This window comes from Platichthys flesus, chromosome 23, assembly GCF_949316205.1.
Source record: "Platichthys flesus chromosome 23, fPlaFle2.1, whole genome shotgun sequence".
Taxonomy (NCBI): domain Eukaryota; kingdom Metazoa; phylum Chordata; class Actinopteri; order Pleuronectiformes; family Pleuronectidae; genus Platichthys; species Platichthys flesus.
Window position 1 is genome coordinate 3,984,806 of NC_084967.1, and position 23,883 is coordinate 4,008,688.

General features: G+C 40.6%; 1 protein-coding gene across 4 annotated transcripts in view; it reads right to left on the bottom strand.

Annotated features, from left to right (window-relative positions):
• Positions 1–23,883, bottom strand: part of osbpl8 (oxysterol binding protein-like 8) — an 81,591-nt gene that overhangs the window by 47,554 nt on the left and 10,154 nt on the right. For 3 of the 4 annotated variants that reach the window (XM_062382709.1, XM_062382708.1, XM_062382707.1), the window contains exon 2: positions 10,309–10,406. In XM_062382709.1, the coding sequence (XP_062238693.1) occupies positions 10,309–10,353 (45 nt within the window). In that variant the 5' untranslated portion in view covers positions 10,354–10,406. Of the gene's footprint in view, positions 1–2,460; positions 2,535–10,308; positions 10,407–23,883 lie in introns of those variants that run through there. The other variant, XM_062382710.1, reaches the window with a different exon arrangement.

Below are 23,883 nucleotides of genomic sequence, written 5' to 3' on the forward strand. Positions count from 1 at the left end.
GTATTGATTCTGTTTGCTGCTCGAAAGTAGAGCCACAACTAATGGCTATTTTCATTGTTGATTAGACTGCTGATTATAATTTCGATTTGTTGGTTATATAAAACATCGAAAAATAAGCCATCAATAGGTTCCTGCTTTGATACCCATGGATAATGGATGTTTAATGAGAAAAGATTTAGTGATCAACTGATAAGGAACGTGCTAAATGCAGCTGAGGACTTTACAGGAACTTTCCCTTTCTGAAGTTTTTTCATAACATGACCACAATTGATAAATGCTGTCCACTGAGAACAACATGTACCAGCCTATCCTTGCGATAAACTTCAACTTGACAGCTAATGGTTTTTAAAGTAGCGCTTCAATATGAAAAGACAAGAACAAGCTGTTCTTAGTGATGATGAGGCTTTCAGTAGACAGTACTTTAGTGATTCATTGTTACTAAGTGACAATCCATCAAAGACAATGTCTACAATCTAAACCCTGGGAAAGGGTTCTTGGAAACACCATGAAATGTGTGCGCTATCTGTTTGGGGAGGACTGTGGTGACAAGGTAGTTCTGCGATTCTGAAAGAAACCCTTTCCGGATTAATGTCTGAAATCGGTGTTTAAATCCACAATAAAAAGCTTGCGGAAGACAGTGAGGAAATCAGTAGCCTTGTAAGGTCAGACAGGAAATCCATGAAGAGATAATTCACAGGAGCAGAGCATATTTCGACACGTAGGCAAACAAGAGCAATCAAAAGAGATTTGGGGTTTTCATCCTCTCTCTCCACGGTAAAGACGGATGCCTGCTGTTGTTTATAGGCTCTACAGTCTCTTGCACAATCACATCTTGTGCACGTTTTATGTTACATGAGAAAGAAGCAGGGACTTGAGAAGGGGGACACTTGACCTCCCACAGACAGCATTTCATTAGACGGTAGCATTTCAACAAACAGAGCTGGGGGGGGCGCCGGGTGTGTCTGTGGCCCTCACACAGAGAGAAGTGTCAGTTTCATCACTGCAGGAGGGCTCAGGGTTCAGGGCCAGCATAGACGAGACAGGTTAACTGCTCTTAAAAGGAAGGGGTGTAACAATATTAAGGATCTAAAATGATCAGCTAATAAATAATGATGTCAGATGAAGTCTTAAGGTTTTCTTTGTCATTCTCAGAGCCTAGAAACAGTATAATATTAATAATAGCATCAGAAATATGGGGACTGTGTGGGCCTGAATGAGGGCGGTTTTCTTGAGCTGATCCAACCTTTGCAGGATAAGGAACGACCTGGTTGTTAGCTTCTAAAGTAACAAAAACTGCAGATATATATATTTATATATTTACTCAGGTACTACTAGTTTAATAAACACACACGCATATAAATGCAATACAATGCACTGATATAGGTTCATCTAACATTCAGTGTCATATTATTGTAATAATAACAATAATGCAATAATAGAACAAAAGGCATTAGCATGTACTTTTACAAATTATTTATTTATATGTATCATACAACTCTACTTAAGTAACAGTTTGGATGCAGGACATGTAGTGTTTTAGCGGTCAAAACTGAAAAGTCACGTAAGGCTGTTGCTCAATACTTTTTCAAAAATGATTCCACGTCCTGTTGGAGGATGCAGCGTTACATTAAGGCCATCTCCGGACTCCAGCAGCTGTTCAGAATGAATGAACACAGGATTCGGCTAGTACTATAAATCTGATTAGACCCAATTCAGCCCCACTGTCTGCCTCTCTCAGCTGCAGCCAAGACTCCTGCAGAGCCTCTGAGGTGGTGGTGGTGGAAGGGGCCACATGACAACAACAACAAAAATTACCATTCTTCGATGCTGTTATTCATGGTTCATTTCGCCTTATTCAAATAAGCCCTGGACAGACATTAAGGTGGCAATTAGGAAAACTGATAGCCATTTTGACAGTTAATTTGTGTGGGGTTAGGATTGCCACATAAAAATAAAAACATTTCATTTAAATTTTGTTGTCAGCCCCATCGGGGTTTTAATTGGTACTTGAGAGTGTTGCATTAAGGAGCTATCATGTTTCTACAATGTACTAGACTCGGCTACTTCCTCAGTGGCAAGCAACCAGAGACAGACTTCCCCTCTCTGCCATTAAGCTCGATTAGATCCATTCCTTGGGTATCTGCCTGCAGCAGCCCTCCCTATTTGCACGAGGACAAATATTCAGCCTTCCAACCCTCTGTACTAACAGAAACAGCATGATCTGTGTTAGCTGTACACGTAGCACTTGAGCAAAGTGTGGCAGTGAGTGTTCAGCCTTCATTCAGGGATGACACACTGAGCAAATACCAAGCTGGAGTGGAAACAACACCGTAGACTCAAAAATGGAGGCGTATCACCAAGTCTAAAGCTTAAAAAACTAACGGTGACCCCTGCTTCCTGTACTGACAGTTTAAAGGACAATGTTCAAATACAAGAAAAGACAAAAGAGGAAATGCGTACCGTGTGTCACCCGGTTCGAAGGAGGTGAGCTTGTCGCTGCTGCTGCGTCTTTGTCAAACTAAACCTGGTACGACAAGCCACTGAGCTCAGCCCTGTCTCTTTCCCACACGCGCACACGCACACACGAAACAGTGAAGGGAGGAGAAAAGGCAGAGAGAACAAGCATGCGAGAGAATTCAAACATCTCTCTATCTCTCTCCCCTTTCTCTCTCTCTCAGAGCGCTGTTTCCTGTCATTCCTGATCTTTTATCTAATCATTCTGACCCCTCCATCATTTTCTTGTTGTCCAACTCTCTACATTTGTTAGATCACTGGAATTTGTTTTCCTTCCCATGCAGCTTTTATCTGGCCTCACAGTACTCTGTCCATCCGTCTGTCCATCCCTCCTATTCCTTCAATTCCTACAATTCCTTTTTTGTCTTTATGAACCCTCTATCAGGCATTTTGAGTACAATACAAACTCTTTTCATCATGTTTGTCAGGCAAATATCATCTGAAACACAAACCACCAGAAGACCACCCAACCCAAAAAAACAAAGAAGATGTTGTCGCTGTTGTAGAGAGAGTTGAAGTCAGCGCAACAATCAAAATCTAGTGTACTGGAGCGGTTATTGGTGCAATTCAGAGCTGTGTGGGTGCCCTGGAGCGCAGCTACTATAACCACAAAGCTCTTCCTCGTGCTCTTGTTGACTGAGGCCCTTCTGCACCAATAAACCAAAGCCACCAAGCCCATCTCCACAGCCATCATGGAAAATCACCCCAGAGGAGGGAGCATGCACGACGCAGCCGCCCTACGACCTTATTATGGGCCCAATAACGTAAACTTTAATGCTTCTACTCTGCGGCTGTTTCCATTTACCCGCTTAACTGCTTACCACACACAGAACAAGGGTAATTTAAAGATACAACAACATGTAAGAATGACCTTACAGTATCCACATATTAAGGAGTCATTAATGCAGATGCAATTACCAACTGCCGTACAGTTTTACAGGCATTCTGGGCTGCCAGGTCGACGAGAAGCCCGCAAGGCTAACAATAAGCTATTGTTTTTAATGCCAAAAATAATGGCAAATGTCAATTCATTCAGAAATCAATAATCATTTTCTTGCCTCTGTGTGAAGCTGCTCCAAATAGTGAGTCACCCTCTTTGTCTTTGCCAAGGAAACTCTTGATTTGACGCGAGTACCACTGCATGGTTCTCAGTCAATTTCAATTAATGCAGAGTGAGATCAAGAGTGTGTGCATGAGTGTATGGGATGCATGTTAGCCAACTTTGAACATAACCTCCCCTAAAAATAGAAAAAGATCGAACATGAGGACGGATGAACGAATGTATTAAGGTTTCTCCACAAATCTGATATTCAGTTGGGGAAGAAGTGAGAGGGGTAGGTGAGAAAAAATGAAGAGGGCAGATGTATTGGGGGATAGGGGGTTCAAGTAAATTTACATTAAGCATAAACATAGTAGACGCTGGCTCTAACTGAAGCTGAACAAGTTGAAAGAAAGAAATTCAATCTGTCTGGGATCCAGAGTGGAAGAAACCCAAATGTTGCCCATGGTTGTGCCAGATCACCCTCAGAAAGTTCCAGTTCGAAGATGTCGGATCATTTTAAAACTTTTGTCAATGTATTCAGCTTTAATTGTTGTTCTGTGTTTCCTTTTTGGCGGCTAATAATAAGGACATTTACACCAATGCGTGATTGTTTATTGGATACATACCTGCACGTCTGAAAAAAAACTATCTAAGGGATAAAGTTGAGTGTCATCAACAAAGAGATTTAGCCTCCTCTGGCAGGTTGAAATTGGAATGTTCTGTGTTTACTTTTCAAAGTGCGTCAACATTCAATTCAAAATTGTTCTTAATACTCACACACTTTTAGCATGAAACATCTGCAAGGTCTGCTCTCAGAGATGGAACTACATGAGAGTAACTTTCTGAAGTTCTCACGAAATGTGTCACCAGGTTGCTTGAAACGTTATTGGTGACTGTGAACAAGTAGACATGCCAAATAAAGAGAATGGCACATAATCCCCCATAAAATCACAATGTGACAATTTAATCTTAGAACTATATAAAAAAGTATATAACGTTAATTTGAGCACCAATAGGTTTTGTTACCAAGGAAAAACAGATTTTTATTTTAGTTTTTATTTCACTATTACTTTATTTCACTGTCAATAAGTACACAGGTCCTAACCTAAATGAGAGATGCTAAACAAATAAGGTTCAATAGATGAATTGATTGTTTGCAGACTTTATGCTACTGGCTGTAGCTTGTAAGAGGCGGGTAGGAGAGGTGAATCAAAGGGCACATCTGATAAGGAAAATTCTGGAGACTGGTTTTCCACAGACGGGGTGATGCATGAAACTTTAGCCTCTGTCCTGAGAAAGGAATTTTTTATTTTCTTAACAATCCCACAAAGAAAGAGTTGTAATGGTTCACTCTACATCCAGTCAACTGAGGGAGAGAACCGGGACTCACCTCATTAGGTTCGATTTGAGAAATTATTTCCATCTTGACAAAAAAGGCCTGTTCCTTGCATCGCTGCTTGGAGGTGTCAGCGCAAGCAAAAATTACCCTTCAAGGAGTTTGAAAATAGTCAAATCAACTAAACAAACAAACTTCCGACCACAGCCGGAAATGTAAAACTTGTGATGGAACAGTGGCCACTTTAATTAGTCTAAAGAGCTCAGGAGCAGGCAGGAAACTCCCGCTGTGTGATTCAATCGGTGATTGGACAATGTTTTCTAAAAGAAGGGGGAAAAAAGCACCCATCTATGAGAGTTACTCTGTAAGGAGCACCAAAAGCCACAGTAAGTTTTCTGATTACGGCAAATTTGGTTTATTATTTATTTTATTGGGCAAATACGGCAACTCAGTAATGTTGAAAGAAGCAGAGCCTCAATTCTAAAGGTGTATTTAAAGGGGACTTGCTCAGTGATTCACAACTTCCCCCGCTTTAGATCCCACAAATAACTATATGGTCACACGTCCTCATTACCACATGGGGAACTGGTGATTTTCTATGTTCATCTGTTTGAATGTCATTACGTTTCACACCAGACAAGTTTCAAAGTAGAGTTCCACCTCTGTAGAATGTTGTATTTATAACAATGAATGTAAACTTTACTGTTCTTTAAGTACTCTTTAGTGCTGACGTGGCAATTGTGGTCGATTTGTCTTTATAAAATTCCGGATAATATAAACATTACTAATGCTAAACATTATAGGATAGGTCAAACTTAAATTAAGTTTAATTGAAAAGATACACTACTTAACAACTTTCACATCAAGCAAACAGAGTAATTACAAACCAATTGCATGGCATTATTTTAAGAAGCGGATAGACCATGTCCCAGAACAGGACCAGCTGGCCCCGGTAGGATTGGTGAAGTGGGCTGACAACTACTGTACCATCGCTGTTGTTTTGGTTGCAGAAGTCAAACAGACTGGAGCATTATGAATAAGGAAATGAAACGTTGGCGGTGTGGCGTTACTTTGGCTGACTTTAAATCCTTGTTTTCTGCAGCCTGAAAGAGTGTGGGATTACTCCAAGTTAATTCAGCCTAAAGCTAACCGTGCCAGAGAAAGACAGGAAACACCACAAACAGAAAAAAGCACCTGAAACATCACCATCCAATAAGGCAGAATACTGTCATCGACACTCTCCCCAGTAATTAGACACATCCCTGGTTAAAAAAAAGAAAGAAAAGCAACATCCCTGAACATGCTGTCGCCAAGACATGGTGCTGTTAGGTAACCTCAAAATCTAGGTATTTCATTTAATAAACGTAGCTGAACCGAGACATAAGCTCAATGTTTATTAACATTTCACACTCTAGGGATTAACGATTAATACTCACAAAATTGTTTATTTTTGAATCTATGATAATTTGAAGACACGCTTCTCATATATGACATAATCAACTCAGGTTCTGAATGTTAAGCTTCAGCTTTCAACTCTACGTCATGGCGTCTGTTTCACTGTTTAAACTAGGCTTCCACAGTGAGATATGTTACTCACGCTCAAAACACAGGGGTTATGCACATAACCTTGTTTTCCTATGTTCCTTCTGCACTTCAAACCACAACAAGAGGTATATTGCTCCAAAGCCAGAGTAGGGTATGAGATAATATATACGACATGATAAATGGAGGGTATTTATGAATGCCTGAATGACTTTCAGTGGACACTTTTGTATATAGGGCTGCATGTACCATTGTATGATAGCTTTAGCTTACATGTGGACCGAATAATAGTATGGTGCACTGTATGATTGCGAGGAAGGCTGCCATTCATCTCAGTTCTTTAGCTAAATATATTCTTTTATCATAACTGCAGCTCTAGTGATGATACACGTGATGTTAGCATCAAAAGACACTATATTCTCCAAAAGGGATGTGACTGTGCCTTTTAATTCATTGTGCACTGATCGATCACGCCAGAAAAGAACAGAGAACTTAATGTCTTTTGAGCAAGTTTAATATGGTCCTATGGGTCCTATAATAGAGAACAACACTGTAATAGGTTGGATCTAAAGAGTTAACACACGCATTACTTCCACTACACCCTAGGTGCCAAAATAATCCATACTGTCTTGATTAATGTCCTCAAATTAACAGCCCACCCACCACTTTTGCCCGATTAATAGAGTGATTTATCTTTAATGGAAAAACGGGGGACAAATTTCTGCCGACTTATGACAAATCCAGATCATCCTGCAACTTGCTCCACAGTATCTGAAGTTCACGTTGTCAAGTCCTTTTCTAAAAGCTTGTATATCTTCAGACTTTCATTTGCAGTTTGCCCACGTCTGAGGCCAAGCTAAAGCCGTTGAGGATACGCTTGCTTTTCCTGTTTACTCTAACTCATTTGCTTTAGAGGTGAGATTGCGTCTCATCAGCCTGGGCTGTCAGCTCAGCTCTGTCAACAGCATCGTGACACTCACCATTGATGTACAGTAGTTGATGCCGCCTCAGATACTCAATCCCTGAGAGCAGCCTGAAGCCAATTCTCACCTCTGGTTTCTTGCGGCCCCCTGCAGCTTATTCCTGTCACACTGTGTGGTGTTGAAGGTCTAAGAACAAAGACCCAGTACTCACTGTAGCTCTGACAGTTAGTGATAACTTTCTTAATAGCGGAGCATGTGGAGAGCTACTGTCAGTTTCTTGCATGTCTTTATCGCTACTGCTTTTTATTATGTACTCTTGGTTAAAAACAAATTTACAGCATAGGTTAGACTACTAGATGAAAAGCTGGTGGATCACGAAGATCAAATTCATGAAAAGTTATTATTTATGAACTATTACAACTCAGATTTTGGTCTGAACCAAAGTGGTGGCGTGACAAATGGACAGCATTATCCCTAAAAGGTCCTGTTGCAAATTAAAAGTGTTCATGGAATAAACTTGACTTTACAAACCTGGGCAAACCTTAGACGCTGCAATATTTAATATCAGTGTAATTTTCAAACTGATGATTCATTGAGCGGCAGAAAGCATCCAGTCACGCATGAGAAGAGTCCATTACAGAGTTACACCATTTGTCGATTTTTATTATCATAGAAATCTTAGCCTGCTCGGACAGGGGTATTTATGGGCAGTAAAAAAAAGTGCACAGTTGGGACATAATCATCTACTAGTTTCCAACTTATTAAAGTATTGCAAACTCAATTCCTGTATTATAATGTCAGGTTGCTAAAGATGCAGTGCACTGGTCATTTGTCGAGGGCTGATCAGTGTTGAGAGAAGGGTTGGTGGTGTTGATCTGTGGTGTGGATTCACCAGATAGGAACAGTAAAAAATCTTGTTGTCGTGCTAGGACTTTTGAAGATTTTGTTTTCTTTTTTTAAATCGATGAAAGATAGCTGATTTCATATATTTTCCCAGCAATATCCTGACTCGCATTCACTCTGGTAACTAGCCCAACAAGTCTTTTACTGTTGGCACCTGCAAAGCTTTACTGGAACAAATGTCTTACGAGTCAACAGCCATCTTGGATGAATTTCTTTTCCCTATCATCCATTTTAGCTGCTGAAATCCCCTCAGTCAGTGATCTTGCAGATCCCCTTTTCTTATCTTTAAGCCACCTCAAAAACTATTGTTTGAGTGCATAATGGCTGTCTATTCGCCTTTTCACGGCTGCCTATTGGGAACAGCAGGTCGCCAGCACTTTCATTACAGTATGTACAATGCAAATGACAGGGGGACTGAATGGTGGTGGACGTTTGAAGCGGGAGGGGAGAAGGAGGGGATAGGGGGCGAATTCTGCCATAAACCATCCTGAAACGTCTCCTGACTATGAGGGGAGAAGCAGCAGACACCTGGCGCACTTCCCAGAGTCTTTCATCTCGGGGTTGGGATTCATCCTCTCCACCAACGGGCCCTTTCAGCAAACAGCAGGATATGCCAGCGACACAATACATCCCACAGTCTAAGTCCCACACTATCCTGGCACTGCATGTCGCTTATAATCTGCAATCAAGTGATAACACGCTGTCCCGCAACCTCCAAAAAGAAGGTTTATTGCTTAGTCACAAAGAGGTACATGTTCATCAAATTCAATTCAACCGGCCTCAAAAAAAGCATTCCAAAAATAAACCAATTTCAAGCAGATTTATGCATCAGCAGTTTCATTATGCAGCCACTAAATTAGACTCCAGGCGGGGGCAGGGTGAGAAATTAGCTTGCATTAATAACAGAGATTGAATGTTATTAAAACTTACTCCCACTCGGAGCAAGACTCAAAGAAGTAGGGAATGGCTCTTAGCTCCCGTTCCATCCAATTGTGTGTCATTGTGTGTGGAGGCCTGTGGGAACACCGTTATCATCCCAGTTATCAGCAATTATAATTGCCCTCCTGCTCATTGCGAAAAAAGGGAACTGAGGATTATGATTGCGGTGAAATGAAAGGGCAAAAGTAGCCTAACAATGCTCGGATCTAAAAAGTGCGTTCTAGAGACTGAATGTTTGTGAAAGAAACTTAGAAGGCATGTACGTGAAGAAAACTTTATTAACAATTCAACGGCAAAATTGTGCGATACTCGTTTTTCTACACTATCGTAGGCACGGAAGGTTCATTAATCTTATAACAGCGTTATCATTTTAGTTTAACATATTAAAATATACCTATTGACTGTCAACCTGCAACACCAAACAGGATGATGCAACAGCTTCACATCATAGAGCAAAACCAAGAGAAATAATTGGGGTTGACTGCGTCTACTACGGAAGAGGACCTCTTTAAAAAACACCTCAGTGACCTTTAATCTACTACAGCCTAAGTGACAGTCACTAGCTTGTCTATCAACTGACACACACTCTGACAGTAGCTTAATTACAAGCAACAACGTGCAGTGTCCGCCACAAAGGGCCTGACAGGTCTGTGGCAGGTCAGTAATATTAGCACCTTTATCTAATCATTTAGGTTCATAGAGTGCACTCATGAGCGAACAACCCGTCACTGATGCCAAAAACAAGCAGGATCCCTTTATGACTCGAGTCATGGAGGTTGAGTGAAACCACCAATTATTAGGGACAATGACGAGGCAATGAGGCAGGGTGGGTGGATTCAAGATTACCGGCTTGATCTGAACACATTCACCAATGTGTGCACGTCTTTAACTCTCTGCTTCTTCTTTTAAAGCCAGAACATCTATGGCTTCATATAGTGGTGATGTTTTCTGGATATGTGACGGAAGAAATATTATTCAATACTATTTTATAATATAGTATTTTTAAATTGAAATTCCTGAACAACAAGTTAGACTCTTGTTTTGGAATGACCATCATTATAAACATGCTCAAGTGTGACTGTAAAACTGTATATAAGTCAGTGACTCACCAAAGTTTTCTCAGGCTCCTGCTGGGAATCAGAAGAGGAGTCCATGGTCGTGTTAAACCAGAGTCAGGCCTGTCAGCGCCGCTCTGACAGCTGCATATCTGTCATGAGAAGGGAGAAGCAATATGTTATCAAATTTTTTATTTTTCACTTCATTCAATCATATTTATGGTCAAAGTTTACAATATGTTGACATTAAATAATCAAAGCCTTGCAATTGTTTTCACAGCAGTTCTTTTTTGCATAGAAAAGAACTGAATTTTTCAAAATGCCCTTAACCTCATGTGGGATGGGTAGCTCGAAAGATTGGACTCCAATCCAACGTCGAGCCTACTCATCATCACATTTCAGAACAAAACAGGCTGCACAGAAGCACAACGAAGGATTTATTTTGTTTCTGCCACAGCAAAGATGACAAAAACTGAAAACAGAAACCTATTCACTATCCCCCACTTCCTTTTACCACCCAGGCAAAGGTGTTTTAGCTCCAGGGCTTTAGTAAACATCCAGTTTCATGTGGAAAGCAGTGGAGAACGGAGGATCAGCCAGTGTCAGCTCCATTCCCAACAGAGTCCTGAAAGATTCATACTTCAATATCTCTTTTTGTCTCTGCCTTCAGTTTCGTTGTTTATCAAATTTGAAGAAAATTCTCTCAAGCTGTTAGTGGGATATTGCATTCATAGGAATAGGATATATGGATGAATGGATGAATGGATGAAAAAACGGATTAGTGGATGGAAGGATTGATAGATATATGGATGGATAGATGGACATCGAGTGGATCCCTGCCATCTGTTTCTAGACACCCCATGTAAGATAAAGGGTTGTTAAACGGGACGTCTGACAAGTCATAGCTAGAATTACAGACTAAACTATCTCCTTATATGACAACAGTGACCACATAAAAGTCACAGATATTGTGCACTCTGATAAAATCCTCATCCAAGTTGTTTAATGAGTTCATGTGTTTTAAGCATTATTCTCCATCTTGAGCTAATAAAACTAGCCTAACCTAAACTGCAAGCGGCATCACTCCATCATGATTAGACCAAAGATTAACATGTGTTGGAAGCACTATCTTCTTGTGTCCCACGTTTGTATGGCGGTGCCTGTCTCAGTTTCAGATTTGACGCACTCCTTGCTCAAACAGAAACACATATTGAATATTTAGTATATTTACTGTCAGGTCAAAAGTTCACATGTCCATAAAAGGAATCTACTAGAAAACAAACTGAATTTCTAATGCAAACTGAGACTCCCCAGTTAGTCAACAGTCTGTCAGCAGCTATTCTGGAACAAAACAAAATAAATTCTAAGGCCAAATACAACCAAGAGACTTACAATAAAAAGTCCTGAAAAATCTGCACCCAAAAAGCGAATAGGTTGCCCCAAGACCAGGAATAGAAACTCAGGATTCCCAAGTTGACCACTAATGGGAAATGGAGCTGATTGAAGCCCAAACATGAGGCACACAAAAGGCTACTGCAAATGAAAACAACAAAATACAGCCTCAACCCCACTATCTGCCACAGGAATACAACTCTCAGCGATGGCCTCAACACGAGTTTATGATCAAGTGAGACCATCTGTTAATTACACCCGATGGTACAGAGATTATTTTGTGTAGAGCAGCTGTGGACCAACACATCACTGTCCTAAAAATGCTTTCAAGATTAGGGCAAACAGCCACTTATGTTGATTGCTGTTTCATATTGGATATTACAATGGTATAAACTGTGTGGCCACCACCTGAGACTATACCTAATCAACCTATTGGAGGCTGCGCGAGCAAGGAGGCCACATGAGTATGAAGAAGTATTATGACCCGAGTAGACCAAGGATTATTAGAAGAAAAATACCTCACTGCATAACAGGTTGTACACTTATGAGATGAAACCTTATGATTAGCTCAGGCAGTGAAAAGCTATGCAGGCCCATTAGCAGCAGGGTGTGATGCACTGTGTTAAGACACATTTCCCTAACAGCCATTAACTTTTCTTTCGAACTTGTGGCACAGTAGCTCTTCTGTAAAACGTTCTGGAGCTACACTGAAAATGAAAAATAACGGGGCTATGTTTATTAACTTTTCAGGGATATATTTCACAACTAATTAGCAACCTACCATGAAGATCACTTGACACTGTGATGCATATTCTGCTTCATGTGTTATAGACCATGCTGAGAATATTGTGAACTACGGAGTCTGTGCAGGTCCTGCAGGACAAACTATGTCAGGACACATTTCTAAATTACCCCAAAACATAACTTGCATAGCATGTAAAGTAAAATATCGTTTCCATTAATTCAAGATCAACATATGCAGCAGTCCTCTTATTAAACCACATTTAAATGCACCAGAACACACCACTTTTATTTGGTATCAACCAATAAAAGTCTCAACTCAGTGGCATCAAGTAAAAGGCTTTGGATTTAGAAAAAAAGCAAGTAGGCTAGGTCACCCTGTCCTGGAGATTTAAAGGTTGAAATTAGATTATTTAATTTATCACTGCTTGCTTTTATTCATTGAGCAGGGACCAGTAATTTGATCATAAGAAAGAGCAATCTCATTTAAAGTCAATCTGAGCGCTGAAACAGTGCCATAAATGCCTCAAAGCCTGTTTCAACCTTAAAGCATCAAATCCACAGACTCGTTGTAAAAGAAACGGTGGTATAAATGATTCAGGTGATTCTAGGAAATTAGAGAAGGATGAGAATTGTATTGTACAGAGAACCATCACAGAAGAAATAAAGTGTTAATCAAATGTTGTCTAGTACAACAGTTCTGGAAAATCTCGAAAGTTTTTAATGGAAATTTACAGGCACTGATTCAACTGATCAGTCTGGAGGATGAAGCTCGTGCATCTGTTCAACTCTATCATATTATACAGAGGTGTTTCTTTAATTAAGCCTCGCTAATCTCAACACAAACTGCACATTAAACTGTCAAGAATCAAAGATTTATTACTGTAAGATAAGACTACATTCGTTTTAGACTGATGTACCTCGCAAATTGCCCAATGGATGAATAATTCAATATAGTTTCCAGAATTTTTTTTGTAGAAACCAGGAGTATGTGGTCTATTTGCATTAGCATTTATGGTATGTGTATGCAGCTCTGGCCAATATTAGCCCCCTTGAGAGGTGCAAAGAAGCTATTAGAGGACAGGATGCAGGAAGGAAGAAGTTTCAGGAGACTCTTCAGGGACAAATAGTGCCTCCTATCAGACAGAGGACATGCAGACATCCTGACAGGGAGATGATCGCCAACCCCGCCAACCCCCGCCAACCCCACACTCATCAGTCATTCAACTAATGTAACACTCCAGTGCTCCAATGGCCTCTCCAATGCCTCCAGCCAACAGACACACTTCATCTTGCCTCAACACTCAAGGACCCGACTAGCCGAAGACAGATGCTTTCCACTCTTTCTCAAAACCAGCTTTGGCAATCAGACCATGACTCAGCCCGAAACAGCGGCCAAGAGGCTGAGGTGGGAAAACAACCGACACATCAAGACTTGCAACACTATGCCATTTCTTCTATAGTGTGTGCTGCAGCAATGACAATTGAATTTACTGCTAGGACACATGAAATACATTCTCTTATCTCTGAGCCTACTGAAAGATATTTGCTATTGACTTACATCGTTTGCATTCGGTTGATACACTAATCTAGAGAGACCGTGCAACATATGCATCCAATTCCACTACCACCCTATATTTATGACCACATTTACATTAACCTCACAGCTGCCCTCTATTCGCAGCTACTCTTCTGAAAATATACCGTTATTCTAATTTAAATGGCATATCTCAATGACTACAGGATGGATTAGCATTTAATTTGGTGTTGACATTCATCTTCCCAACAAGATGAAATCTAATCACTTCGGTGATCCCTTTAATCACTTTTGCTCTATTACCCGTCGTAGCACAAACTAATACTCAGGTATGACCAATTGCGTCCACAATTAATTATAAACCCCAATTGACTCAGCTGTCCTTGTGTTAAGCACTAATTAGGAAATGTTAACAAGCTTGCTCCCTACACTAACACGGTTCAATGATTACATTATACCTGCAACACATCAATGTCAACATCGTCTTTATGTGTATTAGAAGGCTGATGTTTGTAGCACAAAGCATCGCTGCATCCGAGTAACCGTAGCCGCATAGCTGTGACTGTTAATCTTGTTCTTTTAATGTCTGAATATTATTGCACACTTGAGTTTTTTTGTTGTTGTATTTGTAACAAACTGTTATAATAAGTGTGTTGGAGATTTCATTTCATAAACAAAGGATGAGCCAGTGACAGACACAGAAGATGGCACATCATAATCTCTTTAAGTCCTGCCAAAACAGTCTCTGACCTGAGTGCTATGACTCATTGCCAAAGATAGAGGACAAAACGCACAGGGAATCCTAAACTTGTGGCTTTGTGGCTTGGCAGTGGCCCCAAAACAAAGCCGGAAACACCGGCTTAAGGGTTTTTCCACCAAGCCAAATGACAACAGGGAACCTCTGAGTAATATTTCACTTAAAACAGATGAACCAACAGAATGATACGTGTTTTCAGTTTCTACTTTAGTGCATATAAATACAGGGTGTATGACCATGCATCATTGGCTGTATCTGTAATTGATCACAAATTCCCTGGAAAACCCAACCCTGCCCCTTTGGATCTTATATTTTAGACTAACCACTGTTTACCTTGTTTTCTTCTTTAGATAGTATTTTCAGAAAGATATAGTTGACACAAACCTTTTCATCTGTCGTTATGATTTTGACTTGATTGCCTTCCAGAGGAATTATAGTCCAACTACGCTCCTCATTATGAAGGCAAATGGCTGTGATTATGCTTACAATATCAATATCAAAAAATATAATTCATGTGGACTAAGTTAAAGTGTTTTTTTTTTGCCTTAAACAAACAGGTATGAAGATTATAAAAGCATATTAGAAAATGCTGGTTTGGTTTGCTTGTCACTATTGTTTTCTCCCCAATCTGCTGCAGTAAACACTATGATTCTGATTGTTTTCAGATTAACAGTGGAGCCCTGCTCAAGGGCAGGCAGGGACAGCAATCATTTCAGGACCCTAAGCTGATTGTAGAGATGTTACTATCAGCTCTCAAAAGGGGGAAGCAGCGCTCTGAAAGCCCGACAACAGAAGCTATCGTGGCCCATCACTGTAGAGTGTTTTGAAAATGATTACCACAAACAGAGCTACAATGTTGAATCACAGACAACAGCAAAATATGGGATCGTACCAATCTCACGTAATGGTCCCGGACGTTTTCCCCACTTTCGGCAATATGATTCAAAAACCTAACCACTGCAAAAGCAATTCTCAATTTTAATATTTTCGCCGCAATATTCAATAACGCTCGCATCACCACTCCTCGAGATGACTGCCAACCACTCTGATAATAATGCTGTGCAAGGCCTCTACTTTGCCTCCACCTCTGCTCAGTGTTGATGAAAGTTTTAAAGGACCCGTATTATGCCAATTTTACCAGAGTTGATATGGTTCCTTGGGGTCTTAATGAAATGTTTGTAACGTATTTTGGTCAAAATACCACAAGGATAATTTAAAACAGCACCCTTTTTACCCTGTCTAAAACAGCCCTCCTCAGATCGACTTGTTTTGAGTGCCCCGCCCCCCTCTCTCGCGCATCGTTTCTGACATAGAGGAACCACAACAAATCGCGGGAGTTATTTTTTTCCAGAGTTTTTGGGACGGTAGACATGCCAGATACTCAAATTAACGTGTAGAAACACTGCAAAAGTGGAATTTTCATAATATCTCCCCTTTAAGATAATGTCCACCAAGAACCTCTCAGGACAAAGGTTTTTTGTTTTCATTGTAAAAGGAAAAGATGTGCTGCTAAAAAAAAAAGTTATGCCAGAGGCAGCAATGGTTTGTAGAGACGTTATGGGCTAAAAGTATTGCGTTAAATCTAAATGAGGTAAAAAGTGATCTTGTATACATTCTGAAATCCTCTGTTTGTTTGAATTTGGCTTTTCGAAATGTGTTGTCCAAACCAATGAACAATCCTTATATCACCTGTGTTTGCTAATAAATTGCCGCGTGTCAGGTTCATTGACACTCCTGTTGGCAACAGAGACGCCTGATTCTTCAGTCTCAGGCTAAGTTTCAACAAGTCTCTTTCAGATGACAGACGAGCGTCAGGATGTGAACTTGATGAACTATGGGGTAAAGGGCAGGTGAGATACTATGACTAAACAAGAGTCTAAAGCTTTATGCTAGTGGCATGTGGGGTACTTGGTGATGCTGGGAGAGAAATGCTCATTTCAGCATGTTTACTTACTTATAGTGGCAATATTACATGATGATTTTCAGCAGGTTTAACAATTTCTTTATCTACGTTTAGCTGATTGACATTTGATAATAAATTTCATCATAATTATATTAACATCCACATAATTATGTGACAGTCCATCCAGTAGTTATGCAGACAGTCTGAACAAAAATGGTTGAGACCAAGAACGGCCCCCTAAAGCCCGCCATTTGCAGAAAGAGTACAGTTTCATAGATAGTAAAACAGTATGTTAAAAATAAAGCAGTTTTTCCATTGACTATTAAGCACTTAAGCATCCACAGTTTAAGTGAAAAGGCCTGTACAGCCTGGCCGAGGAGGTATTTATACTCTAGCACCACCAGCAGGATGGCTGGGTTGCACGTTGGTCTTACGCCATGGTACTGTTAGTTCCATCTCTTCTTTTTAATTTATTTTGTCATTGTTGCTGATAAGGCCCTTGTGTCATCAGTAAGCCGAGTCATGTGGTAAGAGCTGGATGATGCAGCGCAGTCATATGTCAGCAGCATGACTACTCAGCACCGGGGAGTGCCAGTACTCATTGTGCTGCTGCTAGAGGTGTGAAGCTGCTGACCTGGACTAACTACATCCTGCCAGTGAGGAAGTGCAGGGATCAAGCTCAGCTTATCAATTAATACAAAAATCGTTGAATATGCATCTTTTTTCTAGGTGTTCAATGAATGGGTGGAGGGCGGATGTTTCAGAGGAGGAGTTGGAGCAATAAGCAAACTGTAGGAGGTCCAGTGTGGAGGAGAGCCTGGACTTAATGTGCTACAGGATGAGCCTCGAAAAGCACTTTATGATGACAGATCTGTGCTGGGCCCGTAATAACTCAGACAACATACAGAAGACTTCTTAGATACCCGGATGATGGTGCTTAACTTGATGCATCTGGGGATGAATCTTTGGGCCAAAGAATTGAGGATGTGTTGGCATAGCTTGGGATTTAGTAAAGTTCTTCTGCTGTCTACGGGGTCAACCCATGACAGGGTCTTGTTGACAGACACATGCCTGGTGGTGAATCTATGTTGAGGCTTTGCAGTCCGTGATGGCCTGGGTGCCCTTCAACGGGCGCGTTGTGTGCCTCCTGTCAGCATGGAGGCTGTTGCTTCTCTCTCTCTGCATAATTCAATTCCTTCTCTGATGCCACGTGACAGGTTCGTTCTTGCTGATTTCAGCCCAAACCTCTGCTGTCAGTTAATAGCTTCTGGTTTGACCTTGAGCTGACGATTTGAATGACTGTGACATCATCAATGTGCTTCCTAATGTCAGCTGTCACAGTCTCTGTGTACCTCTCCAGATCAACGGTATCGTTATACGGAGCCGACTCTTTGAACATGTTCAGTGCTTGCAGTCCTAGCGAGTTATATTGCTGTCATCACCTCGCCACTGTGAGCCCATTAATAAGGACATGTGGAGCTCTGAAATCTACTGAGCATCAGTTTTTACAGATAAAGTTTGCTGTAGACCCAAATCAAAGACACATCAACACTCTTCAGGGATAAACGGTTGACAGTCAGTGTTTTCATAAGTGTTCTCTTTGGGAAAGAAAAGGGGGCAGGTGAATGAAAAGTTGCCTGGTCCACTGTAATCTTGCGCCTGTCCCAGTTTGGTGCTGTGCTCAGGGGAAGACGTCTTTAAACAGAATTAATCCATGTAGGTCAGGGAGAGATGAATATTAATCAACCACGAAAGTAGAGGAGGAGGATTGCCAGGCTAGACCAAAGAGATCCCGCACTGTTTTCCAGAATAGTAATCACTTTTCACCCCGACAAGTGTAGTAAAAATGTACAGAAATTATTCTGTACATGTATTAATACAGCTCAAATACAGAAAATAGCATACAAGTTCAGTGTAAGGAGACAGTGCTGGTAAGAAAATATCACCTCCTGTCTGCAGGAGTGTGTGTGTGTGTGTACACACTGATAATCACATGTATTTAGTTATTAATCGATGATGTCAGATCATGACTCCGGATCGTTATTGTCACTTTAACACTGATGTCCTGACTCTGTGCATCACATTAAGTTACATGTAGGGCTTCTCGATTAATCAAAATTTAATCGTGATTACGATTATGGGGTCAAACGATCTTCAAACTACTATAATCGAGTTGAAACGATTATTTGGCATTTTTTTCGAAAGAGACGCGCATGCGCAATTCAGTCCTTCCCCCAAAGCTTTCAGCGGCCCAGCTGACTGACACTCACTCTCAAGCAGCAGTAAAGTGAAGGACGTGAGTTGTGTGCCGGTCAGCCGGTCTGAGAGAGTTAGGGTTGCCATCATTAAGGGTTTGAATAACCGGGCACCGATATCCTGGGTGAACGGAGGAATAAGACACACAGCCGTCCTCGGTGTTTACCGGAACCGGAAGTGATTAAAAAAATATACATCAGAATAAGGGCACATATTAATAATCTTTTGAATAATCGTGATTTTGATATTGTCCAAAATAATCATGATTATGATTTTTTTCCATAATCGAGCAGCCCTAGTTACATGTATCTCTTAAACTCTAGAGCGACTCAAACAAACAAATAATCCTGTACGTGTCCTAATAACTTTTCATCAATGATGGTGTTTTTTTGTTAAAATGTAAAGTGAGCACATGTCAGAGGGGGAGTAGGGAGGAAGCAGACTCTGACAGGAGACTCAGTAAAGGATGACCGGACCTTTAATGAGCGTCTGTCCTGATCCTGAAGCAGCACTGGTGATAATTATGAAGCGGCAGGACATCGCTAAAAAAATTAACGTATGCGGAAAACATAATTTGATTTTGTTCTGTCTCTGTATTGATGCAGAGTCGTCCACGTCCGCAATCGCAACGCATCTAAGAATCGAGAAATTTTCACAAATCTACAATTTTTTTTGACATAATCTCTGTCCACAAAATACTACGGACAGTAATCGCTTAAAGTAAGAGCAGGTATTACTTTGCTTGAACAGACAACAAGGTGGAACTGTTAAAGTGAGGGTCAACTAAGGGTTAATTCGTTATTCATGCTGCACTCACCACTAGTAGTCAAGTCGTGACTCATTATAACCAATTAGGAGGCAAACACAAGTGTCTGCAAAATCATATCCAAACGTCTCTGTTGCAGTGCTTCCAAATATCTCCAGAATGGTGACTCTTACGCTATGTAGAAAAATATGTTTCTGAAATAACTATTGTAGATGTAGCTTAAAATTCAGCCAGCAAGGGTACACATACATTACTGATCAAATAAATGGTATTCTGTCACAACATCATGCCACAATTGGATTTCCGCCTCACGGCATCCAATGTCATTCTTTGAGTATCACCTCATGTGCAACATTAACTACAGTGAAGTCACTTTCCATGACCTTGCCACAACACAACATGTTGCACACAAAAAAACACAGTACTTTGCAACGAGAGATCATACACATATCCAGATTCAGGATTATAAAATGAGTTTCTTAGGGGTTCCCCCTTTTTAATCCAGGCTCCTGTCATGCTTTACTATCTCCGATAGCTAAAAAGAAAAACTCCAGCATGATATTGACTCCTTTCTTTTTAGAATATCCCTTTTTAATGTGGGAAGAAGGCATGTTACAACACTTTCATATTCCACAAGGTGACTCGGGGCTCACTGAAATCTATTTATCAGACATGTGGATGGGAATGTTGATGAGGAGGAGAAGGGTGAGAACTTCAGTGTCAAGGAGACTATGGTGACCTCAGATCACTGAACCCCGCTGTCGGGAGAAGCCGTGCACTGAAACTGTGGGCTCATAATGAACTGCACAAAACCATTACTGCCACAGAAACAGAGAGGAAAATCACAGAGTCAACAAAGCTCCGGCTCCACTACACAGCGGCACACTGGATATGTGTATGACGCACACAGCCTGAGATGAATAATATGTCAGGTTGTGTGTGAGATACCTCTTACATAACACAAAACGGAGAAAAGGATGTAAAGCTGATCGAGTCTACAGGTTCAATCGTTCACGTTATTCATTTGAAAGAATTTGCGGACATCACAAGGAAGTTAGGAGCTCAAAGGTCACAGCAGCAGGCAGTAGTCCTGTGACCCAAGTATGACCTTTAAAGAAAAACGGCACATGGGGAACACAAGCTCATAGACACAACGTCAACATGAGCGGTGCTGTGAGCAGCTTTACCAAAAATGAATCACCTTCTCATGCAGGCTGGTATTTCGACACCGACAGTCTGAACAGCTGTGTGTGTGGGGGGGGGGGATCCGGACACATTATCAGCCTGCTTTGTGATGTGGCCCCAATATATTAGCATCTGTTACCCAAACGGAGCTTTCCAACACGCATAAAAACCACGATCACACAGAATAAAAGGCCACAAAAGTAAGTATTACACAAAGGAATCATTACGTCTGTCCAGATCGAGTGAAATAACACTGAAACCCATAAAACACAGAGGCAAGGAGGGCACCCGACTGATGCAGCAGGCACGCAGGGAAGAGGGTTGAATGAAGCACCTACCTCATGTAGCTCGGGCAGCAGAAAGCACCATTACATTCACAACACAGCCTCTGAGAGAGGAAAAGAGAGATGAATAGAGAAGGAGAGACAGAGAGAGGGAGCGAGACGTAGAGATGACATCACCATATTTTTCTCCCTCCTCCTCGTAAATGTAAGCTGGCGCTGCAGGGCTGCCGACGTGAGCGGCGGAGCGGCTGTAAGAGCTGGCTCACTGTGTGCAACGACATGAGTACGCTCTGCATATAAGCCTTTCCTCCAATACTAATGTGACCCCAATGTGTTAGCGTCCATGCCTCCAACAGTGCCAAACAAACAGACACCCACACGATTTGAACAAGCACACACACAATTCACACCTGATTTAACCGAGGGACTGATATGATTCTTCTCAGTGAAATTACTCCAAGCGGATGGTCGTGAGCTTCAGACAATGTTATCCTTATAAGAAAAAGCGGTATCAATACACCGCCTGACCAGCGCTACTTCTTCAAAGCAGGCTAGACGCTACAGTAACTCACTAATTTCATAAAAAGATTCAAAAGAAGTGATTTAACATATGTTAGTGAGTAAATGTTTATGGGTAACCAGTGTATCACTGCCTGTATTTACTGTTGTTTGTGCATATGGAGAAATCATTTGAGTAATTTTCCTGAATAATTTTAAATAAAAATTACAGTAGTAAAGAATAAACCTACTAACCCATGTTTATGTTTTGTTTTGTTTTTCTGGACATTTAAAAAAAATGGTAAACACTCCACTTGGCAGATTGTGTTGCAACCTAATAGTGAAAGAGGTGCTTTGATTTTTCACTGTTTTTCACTGCTTCTACTTAATAACTCCAAAACAAATTATTTGGAGTCTGAGCTTCTGTAAAACTAGTACAGTGCCCATTCTAAACCCACCTCTATTAGAATGGCCCGCTTGCTTGGTAATGCTGGTTCCACTTTTCTTTCAGGAACCTTTTTACCTGGAGTTATTGAAGTGAAAAGACCGGGTGCTAGAATCAGTCCACTAAACCAGTGATTCTCAAATGGGGGTACTTGAAGGTACTCCAGGGGGTACTTGGGATTTTTTTTCTTTATATTTAAAATTAGCATCCATTCAAAAATCCTTGAAAAATTGTTACTTAACAAATATTCAATATAATATAAGTGTAAGTTTATGAACTAAATTTTATATTCAGTAGGCTTTTCAATTTAATTATCCTAAAAAAACAGAATCTCCCCCATACCGATGGTTTGACCCAACCTGGCACACGCCACCTGTCATCACCTGCCTTGAAAACTTCAACAATGGAGTTGAATTGAAGTGCAGCAGCAATGCTGCTGAAACACGGAGGGACAAGCGCCAAAGAAGGCGAAACCAGAGCAGAGAGCCTTCCCTAAACAACACCGTGAGAGCTTGTGCCTCTTCGGAGGGGCGCTAAAACGTAAAAGTTTTCCGTTGTGAGGTTAATGATTCATGACAAGAAGTCCGCGTCTCTACTGGTACCCTTTCAAAATAAAAGCATGTAATACAAAAGCGGAAATGAAGTTGTATGACCTTAAAGCGAACAAATATTTCACAATAAATTAACAAAGACACTTCACCAATATTAACATTAACATAGATTGGGTTATTTACACTTTTTGTTTTTTCTGTGGGGAGAGATTAGCCAGCAGTGGCATTAAGCCACCACATCTTCAGCGGTATCTCCAGACAAAACATGAAAGTCATGTTGCTGAGCCACCTGAGTTTTTTAAGAGGAAACTTTCTGAATTCAGGTCATCTCAAGACACGATGTGAAAAGCCTCCCAGAAGCAAGCGGAAACAAGCAACCTGTCAGTATTCTTTTCGATCCTTAAAGGAGATATTTTAATATGATAAATATAAAAAAAATATGTTTTGAGCTAATCTTTTATTTAAAACTAAGTTAATGATTCATTTTTTGGGAAGAAGTGTTTAGCTATAATTAAGTTCATGAGTTCAGTTTGAGAACATATCTTTATTATGATCCCAAAAGAAGTCACTTTAAGTTGATAATTATTTTGATGTGCACAAATCTTTATTTATATTGAGATAATGATAAAAGTCTAGTTATTTTTATATCTTTTTATTTCCAAATAGTTTAAGAGAGACCACTACAAATAAGCAATGTTATGGAAATTGATGGAGTTTTAAATTTGAATGTGTCTAGTTACAAGGACTAATAAATCACATTACATCTTTCTTTCAACCAAAAATGCTTTGCGCTGGTCAGGGGGTACTCGGCAGAATTTTTTCTTCAAAGGGGGTACGTCACTGAAAAAAGGTTGAGAACCACTGCACTAAACCATGATAAAGAGGTGTTCACCTGTTTAGTCAAAGCTCAGTGAATTCGCACGTTGATGTGAACGACCTGTTAACAGGATCGGCGCATCCACTTATATTAATGAGTCCCATGCACTGCTATTATAGAGTGCTGGTCGTCTATTTATTCAAATTGGATTAATTGAACGAACAGATTGGACTGGAGTTAGTGTGGGAGGCAGTGTTACTACTGATCTGCAATGTTGGTGCTAACACTGATTATATACAGTCACTTGCTGAGAGGCTTTTCTTTTTTTAGTGACATAAACCCAATTTTATGCACCAGTGATATAGTGACCACAAATAAAAATGATTATTATTACTTAGGCGGACACAATTATTAAGTGCTGTGGAGTCACATCACAGAGTAGTAGAGACAAGATTAGAAAACAAGAGGAGAGTTGAGCGACAAGGCGGAGGATTCAG